Genomic DNA, 13,634 nt, shown 5'->3' on the forward strand with positions numbered 1-13,634 from the left:
GTCATGCTGGACCTACAAAAGGCCTTCGACACTGTCAATCACACCATTCTGATTGACAAGCTAAAAGCAATTGGTTTTGATAGTCTATCAGTGAGCTGGATGCAATCCTACCTGGAGGGGAGAGAACAGATGGTGGAGGTAAACGGTACCCTACCCCCCCCCCCCCCCCCCCCTCCCAGTGAGCTGTGGTGTTCCACAAGGAAGCATACTAGGACCGCTACTGTTCCTAATTTATGCAAATGACATGTCGTCAGCTTGTGACTGCAACTTGTTCCTGTTTGCGGAAGACTCAGCCCTGCTGGTCTCTGAAAGAACAAGTTACAGGTTGAAAAAGCCCTCAGCTCGGAACTAGGCAAAATCTGCATATGGCTCGCTGATAACTAACTATCATTACACATGGGCAAAACAGAGTCCATTCTCTTCGGTTCAAATAACAAACTCAGCAAGACCGACGGCTTCTCAGTTACAGTGGGTGACAATATTGTCACAAGGAAAGATGAAATGACGTACCTGGGTTCCATCCTAGAGGCTAATCTTTCCTGTGACAAAATGGCATCCAATGTAATAAAAAAAGTCAACCAACAAACTCGATTCTTGTACCGGATCTCCTCTCTGGTAAACAAGAATACCCTGAAGACTCTGGCAGGAGCACTCATTCAAGGGTACTACGACTATGCTTGCACCTCATAGTACCAAAGCACCTCAAAGGCACTGAAAACAAAATTACAAACATCTCAAAACAAACTGGTCAGACTACTGCTTGACCTTACTCCTAGAACCCACCTCACCCCTGCCCACTTTGACGACCTAGGATGGCTTAGAGTAGACGACAGAGTACAGCAACTTGCAATGGGCCTGGTCTACAAGATACACTACACGACCAAGGTACCCATGTACATGTCAAAATACTTCCCAAAGGTCAGTGAATACCACAATCACAACACCAGAGGGAGCTCCACAAATCATGTTAAACCCAGATTCGGCTCAAACAAGGGACTAAACACGTACGTTTCGCAATTATGCCACATCAATGTGGAACGCCCTACCCAAAGTTGTAAAGGAATGTGAATCACTACCCACTTCCAAAACCACTCTCAAAGAGCACCTACGGGAGACTGCAATTCGAAACTGGCTCCAGTAAATGTCCTAACCCAACCCCCTCCAATGTACAGTAAATGACCAAGTATGGTTTTGTCAATATTCCAATGTACAGTTTTGCTTGTACAGTGTGTCCCCCCCACCCCTCCTACCCACCCCCCCACCCAACCACCTCCAATGTACAGTTTATACGTCAAATGTATATACTCTCTTTTCTGGACTCTTTTTGTATCACAAACAGTACTGTATTTGAAAATCTGGTATGTCATAAATGTATAGATGTAGCAGTACTGTATATCTGTATGTCATGTGTATGTATGTCATATTATGATTAATTGAAAATGGGGGACCCTGATGTAAACGAGACGAAAGTCTTTCTCTGGTCTGCATCCCCTTAACAATTGTATGTATTGAGCTGTACTGTACTGCTATACTGTAAGGCAGCTATCTAGTGTTCTATATATATCTATGGGGCCCACACGCACAAGACGAGTCGCTTTATTTTTGTTGTTGCGCACATTTCACCAGAGGGTGGCAGGATTTTACAGTTTATTTTTAGTAAACGAAATGTAGGTGTGTGTCAAGTCTCCTAGGTCGGGGGACGGGGGTTACATGTTTTATTTGAATAACGGATCCCCTGGGATTATTTATTGGACTGAAGTGTGGATTAATGGGGGACCCTGATGGAAACAAGACAAACGTCTTTCTCAGGTCTGCATCCCCTTAACAATTGTATGTATTGAGCCGTACTGTATTGTACCCATTCTGCAATCTGTTAAATAAAGTTTTCATTCATTCATTCATTCATTCATTAAAGTAATCTACACGGGGGGGGGGGGCAGTTTACACTATATTGACACTAGATAGATAGATAGATAGATAGATACAGACTAAAATGCTTGCTATACGCTAATCACTTGGATTTGTCTTAACAAATACGGTCCTGGATCAGTTTATGCAGTTTTAGTTGGGTGACAACAACGCATTATAGCCACCAACCGACTGACCTCAGATCAGCCGTCACCTAGCAGCGCCTTCCTTATATGGGCATGGAATGTTTGAAATGCTCAGATTGACACACGCGGGGAGCCAATGGGGGACCGACTCGACGGTCCCGCCCCCAATAGTAAATATTGAATACTTAACAGCTCTCTCTTGTACAGAAGAAACTCCAGCAGCCGTCGGTCGGTGGGCTTGTTGCACCTTGCTTTCTGCGTAGTAGAACTTCAGAAAATCATGCTCGCAAAGTGTGAACACATCAAGGATGCTGCTGTGAAGGTTGTTTCTGCTGCCAGCGTCTGGATCAGTGTTATTAGTCTGGTTTTATTATCCGTCCACGGTCAAGAGGGTAAGCAGCACGTTGTTTTGTTGACATCTATACTTAAAAAGTTTAATTCTGACACCACTGACTGCACTGCTTCACTCTGGGTTATTGTTTGAACCACGTGAACTGAAGATGTATAGATGCATAGTAATCATTAAATACATTGTATAGCTATTTATTTTCTATTTCACAGAGGAATCATTCAGCCTACTGAAATAAATCCCTCTATTTTCTGTTCGGTTTATGCTTTAATATGTCATTGTATCATGGTTATGTTGTGTTATGTTATGTTTTGTTATATTATATTATGTTATGTTACTGTATCATAGTCATTATACCCCACTGTGGGCCTATACCCTTCAGTATAATTGATATACATCATACATCATGACAGTATGGCTGCATTACCAACTATAAATATTTAGGATTCCTCCTACTACTTCAAGAGTAGCCAAAGATAACACCCCAAAGTTACAAGTGATAAATGTCCTCTTTTCGAAGAACCATCGGCAATGAACCCAGAAATCAAATTGTAGGTTTAAAGGTCAACTGTGGTGGGTGGCATGGCATTCCTGCTCCCTGGCTTTTGTTTACCTACAGAGTTGAGCTTATAGGCACACCTTTCAGTTTCTCCACAACAACAGCCACGGCCAGACAGTGTTTCATAAGCAGAGACGCGGTCAATATGAATCACGGTGACCATATAAACACAGACGGATGCTTGTAATAACAGATTGTTACTCCCCAGACGATGACAGCAATGACCCTACAGACCACATGGGTTTTTGTTGATCTGCATCTTCGAGAAATGAAGATGACTAAGTCCGGGGGTCAATTATGTCTCCTGAATCACCCGGCAATGATTGGGAAAGAAGCGAAAAGCGACGGATATGTGCAAGCCTACAGTGGGGGAGGAAAAAAACAATAAACATTTCAGTCTTATATAGTATACCGTGATCGTGAGGGAAGGTGTCGCCACGCAGTGATTGACACAACGGTATATGACACTGTGGTGACAGGTTGCACTGCCTGACCTCCCTCCTTTACCCAACTGTCCCTCTGATTACCTTCCCCTTAGTCTGTCTCCCTCTTTATATGATAGAGGTGTATGTCCCTCCGATTACCTTCCCCTTAGTCTGTCTCCCTCTTTATATGATAGAGGTGTCCCTGATTTCCTTCCCCTTAGTTTGTCCCCCCTGCTGTTAAGTGCCCTGGGTTCCTTGAAAGCGAAGGATATTTGTAAGCCTACGGCGGGGGGGGGGGGGGGGGGGAGGGGAAAAAACAATAAACATTTCAGTCTTTATATACCGTGATCGTGAGGGAATTCGGTGTTGCAACGCAGTGATTGACACGACAGTATGTAACGACACTGTAGTGACAGGTTGCACAGGTGAGCATCCCGTCTGCCAGCGTCGACCTGTAGGAACCTGCCGCCAAACCTGCCCTGGATGTAAAAACTGTTGTTGTTCGAGGAGGAGTGTCGATTGACTGTCTCTCTGCCACCCCACGTACCCCCCCCGCCCCCCCCCGCCCCACTCAGCTGGACTCCATCGCTATTCTATTCTCATATTATATAGATCTACACTTTCGCAGGGGTGGAAGAAGTACACGGTTTCTTTACTTAATGAAGTACAAGTAGAAATACCCAGATAAATTAGTACTCTGGTAAAAGTAAAAGTCATCCATTGAAATTCTACTTAAGTACAAGTAGAGGAGTATTTGCTAATGCTATTGAATTATGGACTTAAGTATCTAAAGTAAAAGTATGCGTTCTACGTGATGTTTGTGTATTCCGGTGCTTGGGAGCGTTCAATTCTCGGTCCGTTGACCTCTATAAATTATGTTGTGTTAAAGTGATCTGTGGTCCAGTTATGCTGCTCTGATTAAAGGTTATGTTAAAGTGGTATGTGGTCCAGTTATGCTGCTCTGATTAAAGGTGAGTGATGTTAAAATGGTATGTGGTCCAGTTATGCTGCTCTGATTACGTCCTCTTGAACTTGACAGGCTTCAAATGTGAAAGTATACAATCTTCATACATTTTTGCCATGTTTTTTTTTTTATGCAAAATCTTTTACTTCAAAGTAACTAGTAACTGACGCTTTCAGATAAATGTAGTGGCGTAAAAAGTACTCTAGTAATTTCCCTAAAATGAAAACAGTCACGTAAAGTACAAGTCGCTCGGAATTGTACTTAAGTACAGTACTTGATTGATTGATTGATCGAAAACGTTATTAACAGATTGCAGAATGGGTACAATACAGTACGGCTCAATACACACAATTGTTGAGGGGATGCAGACCAGAGAAAGACTTTCGTCTTGTTCAGGGTCCCCCTTGAGTAAAATTACCTACTTAAAAGTTACTTTCCACCTGCTGCACTTTCAAAACTCAAATGCTGATTAAAAAAAACACAGTGCCTTCGACTAAAGAGTTGTTGCTAAACCGGAGTAAGAAGCAGAAGCATTGTTTTAATCGTCGGGAACGTTGATCAGTTCTCATCTCTAAACATTGAAGACACTTATTGATCCTGACTGGACGGAGCACGGAGTTCAGGCACTACTAACCCCCCCCCCCCCCCCCCCCTCCGACCCCCCCTCCCAAACATCCCAGGCAATACAAGGAATGCTGTCCCTGTGGCCCCCCCACCGGAAGGTGACACAGATCCACGCTCTGTTGCCCATGGCGACAGCATGTCGCTGTGGCATTTCCAGGGAATCCTGGGGGACACAGGGAGGGGGGTCAACGGCTAAGAGTCTGTGGAGTTAAGAGAGAGAGAGGTAGAGAGAGAGAGAGACACACAGAGAGAGAGACACAGAGGGAGAGACAGAGAGATACACACACACACATAGAGAGAGAGACACACACACACACACACAGAGACAAAGAGTGAGAGACACAGAGAGAGAGAGAAAGAGAGAGACACACAGTGAGAGAGAGAGCCAGACACACACACACACACACACACACACACACACACACACACACACACACACACACACACACACACACACACACACACACACACACACACACACACACACACACACACACACACACACACACACTCACACACACACACACACAGACAAAGAGAGAGAGACACACACACACGGAGAGAGAGACAGAGAGACACACACACACAGAGATAGAGACACACACAGAGAGAGACACACACACACACACACACACACACACACACACACACACACACACACACACACACACACACACACACACACAGAGACACACAGTGAGAGAGAGAGAGAGAGAGAGAGAGCCAGACACACACACACAGAGAGAGAGAGAGAGAGAGAGACACACACACACAGAGAGAGAGAGACAGAGACACACACACACACACACACACACACACACACACACACACACACACGGAGACACAGAGAGAGAGAGAGACACAGAGACACACACACACACACACAGAGAGAGAGAGAGAGAGAGAGAGAGAGAGAGAGAGAGAGAGAGACACACACACAGAGAGACAAAGAGAGAGAGAGACACACAGAGAGAGATAGAGAGACACACACACACACACAGAGACACAGAGAGAGAGACACACACAGAGACAGAGAGAGACGTCAGTGTACAGCATTAGCTGCAAAATATGTAGATGGTTAGATAAGATAAGATAAGATATTCCTTTATTGATCCCCTTGGGGAAATTCAGGCATCATAGCAGCATGGGGGGGAGGGGGGAGGGGTACAGGTAGTAAAACAACACAGTATACAGGTAGTAAAAGACAACACAGGCAGTGTAAACAATTTGATCAATATGGTCAATATAATTTACTATCTGACTAGCTGAGGAATATTCACATTATTCACAGTGTCACATGAGGTGCAGTATGCATGAGGTAGTGTTATAATTTACTATCTACCGAGTATACATTAATCAAAGTACCAGGGTAGTCTACTTTGTCCCCCTTGGGTTCCTATAAGTCCCAGGTCAATGTCTGGTAGCAGTCGCTGTCGCTGCCCCCTGTTGTGGGGCCTGGAGGCTGCTAGTCGCTGCCCACTGTTGTGGAGCCTGATGGCCGCTGGTATGAAGGACTGTCCGAGGCGGTTAGTTGAGTGTCGGGGGGGGATGAGTCTGTGGCTGAACGAGCTTCTCATCTTGACTAGCTCGTCGTAGAGGGGGTGGTAGGGGTTCTCCATGATGGCATCCAGCTTCCTTATCATCCCCCTCTCTACCATCACCTCAAGTCTAGGTAGCTCGACTCCCACCACGGAGCTAGCCTTCCTCACCAGCTTGTTGAGCTTGTTGGTGTCCCTTGAGTTGATGTAGCCTCCCCAGCATGCCACAGCATAGAAGAGGATGCTGGCCACAACAGACTGGTAAAAAGACTGCAGCAGTTTGTTGCACACATTGAAGGACCTGAGTCTCCTCAGGAAGAACAGCCTGCTCTGTCCCTTCCTGTAGAGGGCCTCTGTGTTGTCCGACCAGTCCAGTTTATTGTTCAGGTGTACCCCAAGGAACTTGTATGAGTACTTGTTGTCATACAACAAGAGAACAAGCTTTGTAAATACATGTATCTGGGTGGCTACATCTGTAAAATGACTACCCGATTGAATGATTATTTTGTAATTGAATATGTTTCTGTTGATTGTCTTTACTGTTATTACTAATATTATGGTATTTTATTGCTTAATATATATGTTATTGTTTGTATGTTGAACTTGCTTTGGCAATAAGTATGTTAATATTTCATGCCAATAAAGCCTATTTGAATTTGAATTTGAGAGAGACACAGAGAGACACAGAGAGAGAGACACACACAGAGAGAGAGAGACAGAGACACACACACACACACACACAGATAGAGACACACGCACACAGAGAGAGAGACACACACAGAGAGACACAGAGAGAGACAGAGAGAGACACACAGAGAGAGAGAGACAGAGAGAGAGACACACACAGAAAGAGAGACAGAGAGAGAGACACAGAGATAGAGCAAAAGAGAGAGAGACACACAGAGAGAGAGAGACACACAGAGAGAGAGAGAGACACAGAGAGAGAGCGAGGCCCAGACGAATAGCTGCCAGGTGGGAGGAGGAGAAGGCTGGTGCAGGAGGCTCTCCACCAGATTCCTCCCACTCAGCCCTCAGCTTCCTTATATGGCAGCCGAGTCGTGGGTAGGACGTGCGTTCGGTGTGCGCACGCTCTGTGTGTGCGCTCGGTGTGTGTGCGTTTGGTGTGTGTGCGTGCGGTGTGTGTGCACTCGGTGTGCCCTTTTGAGCAGGTTTCTGACCATTCTCGGAAATCATCGCCGGTTTCCTTTTTTTCCAGGAGAGTCTAGTAGGGGTCGTGACCCCCTTCCTCCTCCCGCCCCCGCGCTGCCTAACCTCTGCGACCCACGCAGAGCCACTGATTCATCCACATGTGACCGCGGGGGCTCTTGAGGATGTGTCTCGCTAAACATTTGTGTTTTTCTCTACTTCCAGTACTACTTAGTCACAGCAAACACCGATCCGCAACTCTACGACCTTGGACTCCTTCAAATCACTACTCAAATCTCTTCACCAAATGTATTAACCCCTCTGCCTGACGTCCCTCCTTTACCCAACTGTCCCTCTGATTTCCTTCCCCTTAGTTTGTCTCCCTCTTTATATGATAAGAGGTATATGTCCCTCTGATTTCCTTCCCCTTAGTTTGTCTCCCTCTTTATATGATAAGAGGTATATGTCCCTCTGATCTCCTTCCCCTTAGTTTGTCCCCCTTGCTCACACATTGTGTGCTAGCCGGATATGACGATTTATCGCTTGGATGCCAGCACGTTAATCAATGGGAGGACGAGCACATTTGTGAGCGATTAAACTATATCTTAAATCGGGGCGCCCTCGTGGCGCATACCATAGTGCCTCGCGCACCTACGCGGCCGACCCGGGTTCGATCCCAGCACCCGACGTTATTTGTCGCATGTCCTCCCCACCTCTCCTCCCGTTCGCCCTCTCCTCTGTCGGTCCTGCGTGACCAAGAAAAGCTGTAAAAATGCTAAAAAATTTTATATTAAAAAAAAACGATATCTTAAATCTGTCTAATACACCCGTCGCTTATCAATGACTTGCTTGCAGTCAACATGTACGAAACGTATTGTTTTTTCATCAGTACATTTCCGTTTTATACCGTTTTGAATACGAGTATAGTTTTGGAGATTTCTAGAAAGAAAAAATGATTCCGCGATAATAGCCATTTACTGGAATACACAAAACACGTTGTCATTTTCCGGCTGATTTATGAATCGTTTTCAAATAAACGCTAGATCATCGAGAGTATTTGTGTTCTTATGCACGATACAAAAGCGGGCTGAAAAATCATTTATTCGTGCCACGCTCAGCACCTAACGCCACACACACACACACACACACACACACTGATTAACTGATTAACCCAAAACTGGTAACATAGAGTCCTTACCTCAGATCAGATGTTCTGCAAAAAGATTAATCCAATTCCTGATCGTCATTCCAAATATTGATCGCGTTTATTGATCCAGCGTTATGTGTCCAAAACGCATAATCGAAAGCTGCTCCGAGCCTCCCCAGTGAATCTGGTAACAGACACTGCTTGCCAGAGATGGGGAAACCCTGGACCGGAGTTTTTCTCTGATGCACTTTTTTACTCAATCCAATCCAATGATGTGCATTACCATCCGGGAGACGATAGGGGGCGTTATTTGCCCTTTTCGAGCTCAGAGCCATTCTCAATGATAACGTCAGGCTGGACAGATGAAAAATGAATGGATATCGCTAATAAAAGAAATAACGATTAAATAACGAGAAATCTCGTTATTGGCAACCAACGCATGGCGAGAAATAACGAGAAATCTCGTTGTTGGCAACCAATGTGTTAAGTGCCTTGGGTTCCTTGAAAGGCACTATATAAATTGAAGAAATTAATAATAATAATTATTATTATCAGGAGTATGTAAGGTTAAATCCCATTGAAGGAAAAATAAGTTTTTCTCCATAGAGTTTCTTCTTTGAGACCCAAGTTGTTTTTGTTGTTGTTTCTTTGCAGACTGGAAAGTTGGATAAGACGAGATACGATATTCCTTTATTGATCCCCTTGGGGAAATTCGGGATAGAGTCAGATAAAGGAATATTAATGAAATCAAAGCTTTTTACTTGATCGACACTTCCTTATAAACCTTCCTCTACTTAAAATGTATATCGAACTCCCCACCACAGTCAGGACGCGTGTAGCTTATTCCCAGCGGAAGAGTGCGTCGCGTTTCTCTGATTGGCCATGTGACCGCAGCAGCGCGAGAGAGCGGCAGTGCGGAAATAAGCTGCATCCTCCACGTCAAGAAAGACAGACAGGCATTCTCTGTGACAAACCCTAACCTTAACCAACTCCGAAATAATGCCTAACCTTAACCCTCCCTAACCTTAACTTAACCCTAACCTTAACCAACTCCGAAGTAATGCCTAACCTTAACCCTAACCTTAACCAACTCCGAAAGAATGCCTAACCTTAACCCTCCCTAACCTTAACTTAACCCTAACCTTAACCAACTCCGAAATAATGCCTAACCTTAACTTAACCCTAACCTTAACCAACTCCGAAAGAATGCCTAAACTTAACCAGCGGAAGAATGCAGGTTTATAGCGGGGGGAAAAAATTGAAGTGATTCGAACTTGTGACCAACCGCACCGCAGGCTCCACAGCACGGCGGCATACCAGTTGAGCTAAGCGTCGAATGAAAAACATCAGGGATTACGGCTACATAATGCCGCAAGCTCTGCTGCTCCGCTCTGCGGCTGCCGCGGGGCGTGTCGCAGCCAATCAGGGAAAACGCGGAAGCACTCGGCAGCACTCTTCGGCTCCAATTAAAGAATAGGCAGTCAGGACAGCCGAAACACAACCAATCTTTTGCCGTCGACTGAAAAACACACTTCTTCAATCAATATCTGAAATGAAAGAAAAAGAAGGAAAAAAAACTGTCTTACTGTCTTCCACTAATTAATCTTCCTTGTCTATATTACTACCTACCTACTATACTATTATGTCTTTACTACTATGCACTCAACACTGCAACAAGTTTCAGCACTGTTTGATGAACGTTGTTACTCAGCTGAAAGAGTTGTGCCTTTCCTGCTGACTTGTCGTACAGAACTTGTAAGTCGCTTTGGATAAAAGCATTCAGCTAAATGACTACATGTAAATGTGAATGTACATCCCGGTGTGTACACACGGTAGTTTGCACCACCGTGGCTGGCGCCGGGGAGTTCCCTAGCCACCGGTTTGCTTTGGGTCATCTCACGGTTACACGATCCCGAGACTGTAAACAACCCCCTGAGACTCCCTCCGTTCACCCCCTGTTCTTCTGAGCGCGCTCAGAGGAGCCTCCCTCCGTTCACCTCTGCCGGAGAGGAGCCCCGTGGTCGACAGAGCTCCTCGAGCACCCCGCTAGTGGGGTGTAAAGAACCGTAGTAATTGTTACAATACTTGAGTACTGTTTTTGGGGATTTGTACTTTACTCAAGTATTATTAGGTTTGTATACTTGTACTTTTACTCAATTACATTTCAGAGAGAAAAAACAAACTTTTTACTCCTTACATTTAAAATGCAGACCTACACAGTACAAAGTAAAAATCTCGCAGGTCCAACTATTTTAATTAGTATATTTCTTTCTCTGGCCGAACTAACGTTAATGTTATTAATCCTGCGGCTGCGCTTTATTTAAAAACAGCCAATCAAATCCCCATCAATGGAAAAGGAACCCTCCCATACCCATGCTGATTGGTCCTTGTGCAAGACTAGAAAGCGGGGATCTTTGATTAAACACCTGCTATAAAAGAAATAGACAGTCAGAAAAAAAGTTTTTACTTTAACTTTTTAGTACTTAAGTACATTTAAAAGTAGAAACTTTTTTACTTTTACTCAAGTGTGTTTTTAGCCAGATACTTTTTTTAATTTTTTTACTTGAGTACGATTTTGAGACGGTACCCATACTTTCACTTAAGTATAATTTCTGGGTACTTTTTACACCCCTGCGTAGTAACATCATTAATGATGAACCACGGTAACGAGTGGCGGTGACTCGGGACCATCCCACCAGCTGCAGCTGCTCTCAGCCTACGCTGATGACTCTGTGCTGTAGTACCTCCACAGTCACTTCTCACACCTACGCACCACATGGAGCTCTCCTTACTCTGCCCACGGAGTCAAGAATTTACTGAAATTGAATAGCCGTCACATATTTGCTATTTGTGTGTTTATTAGATTAGATTCAAATCTATTGTTTGTCATCATACAGCACAAGTACAGTACAACGGAAATACGTTTGGCATCTAACCTGAGTGCAAATGTAACAGTAAAGTACAATAGTAATATACAATGTACAGGTGATTAAACAGGGGATAAGATATATGAATGAGTACTACTGATTAATAGTGCTAATCAGATGTATGTACAGAGTTGTAGTATTAATATGTACAGTGATACAGGTGTACAGACTATGGTAGTAAGTCATACTCCTCCATCACCAAACCCCTACCTCTCCTCCTCTCCTCCATCACCACACCCCTACCTCTCTCCTCCCTCCTCCATCACCACACCCCTACCTCTCCTCCCTCCTCCATCACCACACCCCTACCTCTCCTCCCTCCTCCATCACCACACCCCTACCTCTCCTCCCTCCTCCATCACCACACCCCTACCTCTCCTCCCTCCTCCATCACCACACCCCTACCTCTCCTCCCTCCTCCATCACGACACCCCTACCTCTCCTCCTTCCTCCATCACCACACCCCTACCTCTCCTCCCTCCTCCATCACCACACCCCTACCTCTCCTCCCTCCTCCATCACCACACCCCTACCTCTCCTCCCTCCTCCATCACGACACCCCTACCTCTCCTCTCTCCTCCATCACGACACCCCTACCTCTCCTCCATCACCACACCCCTACCTCTCCTCCCTCCTCCATCACCACACCCCTACCTCTCCTCCATCACCACACCCCTACCTCTCCTCCCTCCTCCATCACCACACCCCTACCTCTCCTCCCTCCTCCATCACCACACCCCTACCTCTCCTCCCTCCTCCATCACCACACCCCTACATCTCCTCCCTCCTCCATCACCACACCCCTACCTCTCCTCTCTCCTCCATCACCACACCCTACCTCTCCTCTCTCCTCCATCACCACACCCCTACCTCTCCTCTCTCCTCCATCACCAGCCACACCCCTACCTCTCCTCCCTCCTCCATCACCACACCCCTACCTCTCCTCCATCACCACACCCCTACCTCTCCTCCCTCCTCCATCACCAGCCACACCCCTACCTCTCCTCCCTCCTCCATCACCACACCCCTACCTCTCCTCCCTCCTCCATCACCACACCCCTACCTCTCCTCCCTCCTCCATCACCACACCCCTACCTCTCCTCTCCTCCATCACCACACCCCTACCTCTCCTCCCTCCTCCATCACCACACCCCTATCTCTCCTCCCTCCTCCATCACCACACCCCTACCTCTCCTCCCTCCTCCATCACCACACCCCTACCTCTCCTCCCTCCTCCATCACGACACCCCTACCTCTCCTCCCTCCTCCATCACCACACCCCTACCTCTCCTCCCTCCTCCATCACCACACCCCTACCTCTCCTCCCTCCTCCATCACCACACCCCTATCTCTCCTCTCTCCTCCATCACCACACCCCTACCTCTCCTCCCTCCTCCATCACCACACCCCTACCTCTCCTCCCTCCTCCATCACCACACCCCTACCTCTCCTCCCTCCTCCATCACCAGTCACCACACCCCTACCTCTCCTCCATCACCACACCCCTACCTCTCCTCCCTCCTCCATCACCAGCCACACCCCTACCTCTCCTCCCTCCTCCATCACCACACCCCTACCTCTCCTCCCTCCTCCATCACCACACCCCTACCTCTCCTCCCTCCTCCATCACCACACCCCTACCTCTCCTCTCTCCTCCATCACCAGCCACACCCCTACCTCTCCTCCCTCCTCCATCACCACACCCCTACCTCTCCTCCCTCCTCCATCACCACACCCCTACCTCTCCTCCCTCCTCCATCACCAGCCACACCCCTACCTCTCCTCCCTCCTCCATCACCACACCCCTACCTCTCCTCCCTCCTCCATCACCACACCCCTACCTCTCCTCTCCTCCATCACCACACCCCTACCTCTCCTCCCTCCTCCATCACCACACCCCT

At 46.6% G+C, this 13,634-nt stretch overlaps 1 protein-coding gene across 1 annotated transcript in view; it reads left to right on the forward strand.

Annotated features, from left to right (window-relative positions):
* The first annotated feature begins 2,296 nt into the window (after positions 1-2,296).
* LOC311223026 (discoidin, CUB and LCCL domain-containing protein 1) overlaps positions 2,297-13,634 on the forward strand; it is a 116,244-nt gene continuing 104,906 nt past the window's right edge. The window contains exon 1 of the mRNA XM_084307719.1: positions 2,297-2,446. Within this exon, the coding sequence (XP_084163845.1) occupies positions 2,335-2,446 (112 nt within the window). The 5' untranslated portion in view covers positions 2,297-2,334. The remainder of the gene's footprint in view (positions 2,447-13,634) is intronic.

This window comes from Notolepis coatsorum (genome assembly GCF_963971535.1).
Source record: "Notolepis coatsorum genome assembly, chromosome: 2".
NCBI classification, from domain to species: Eukaryota; Metazoa; Chordata; class Actinopteri; order Aulopiformes; family Paralepididae; genus Notolepis; species Notolepis coatsorum.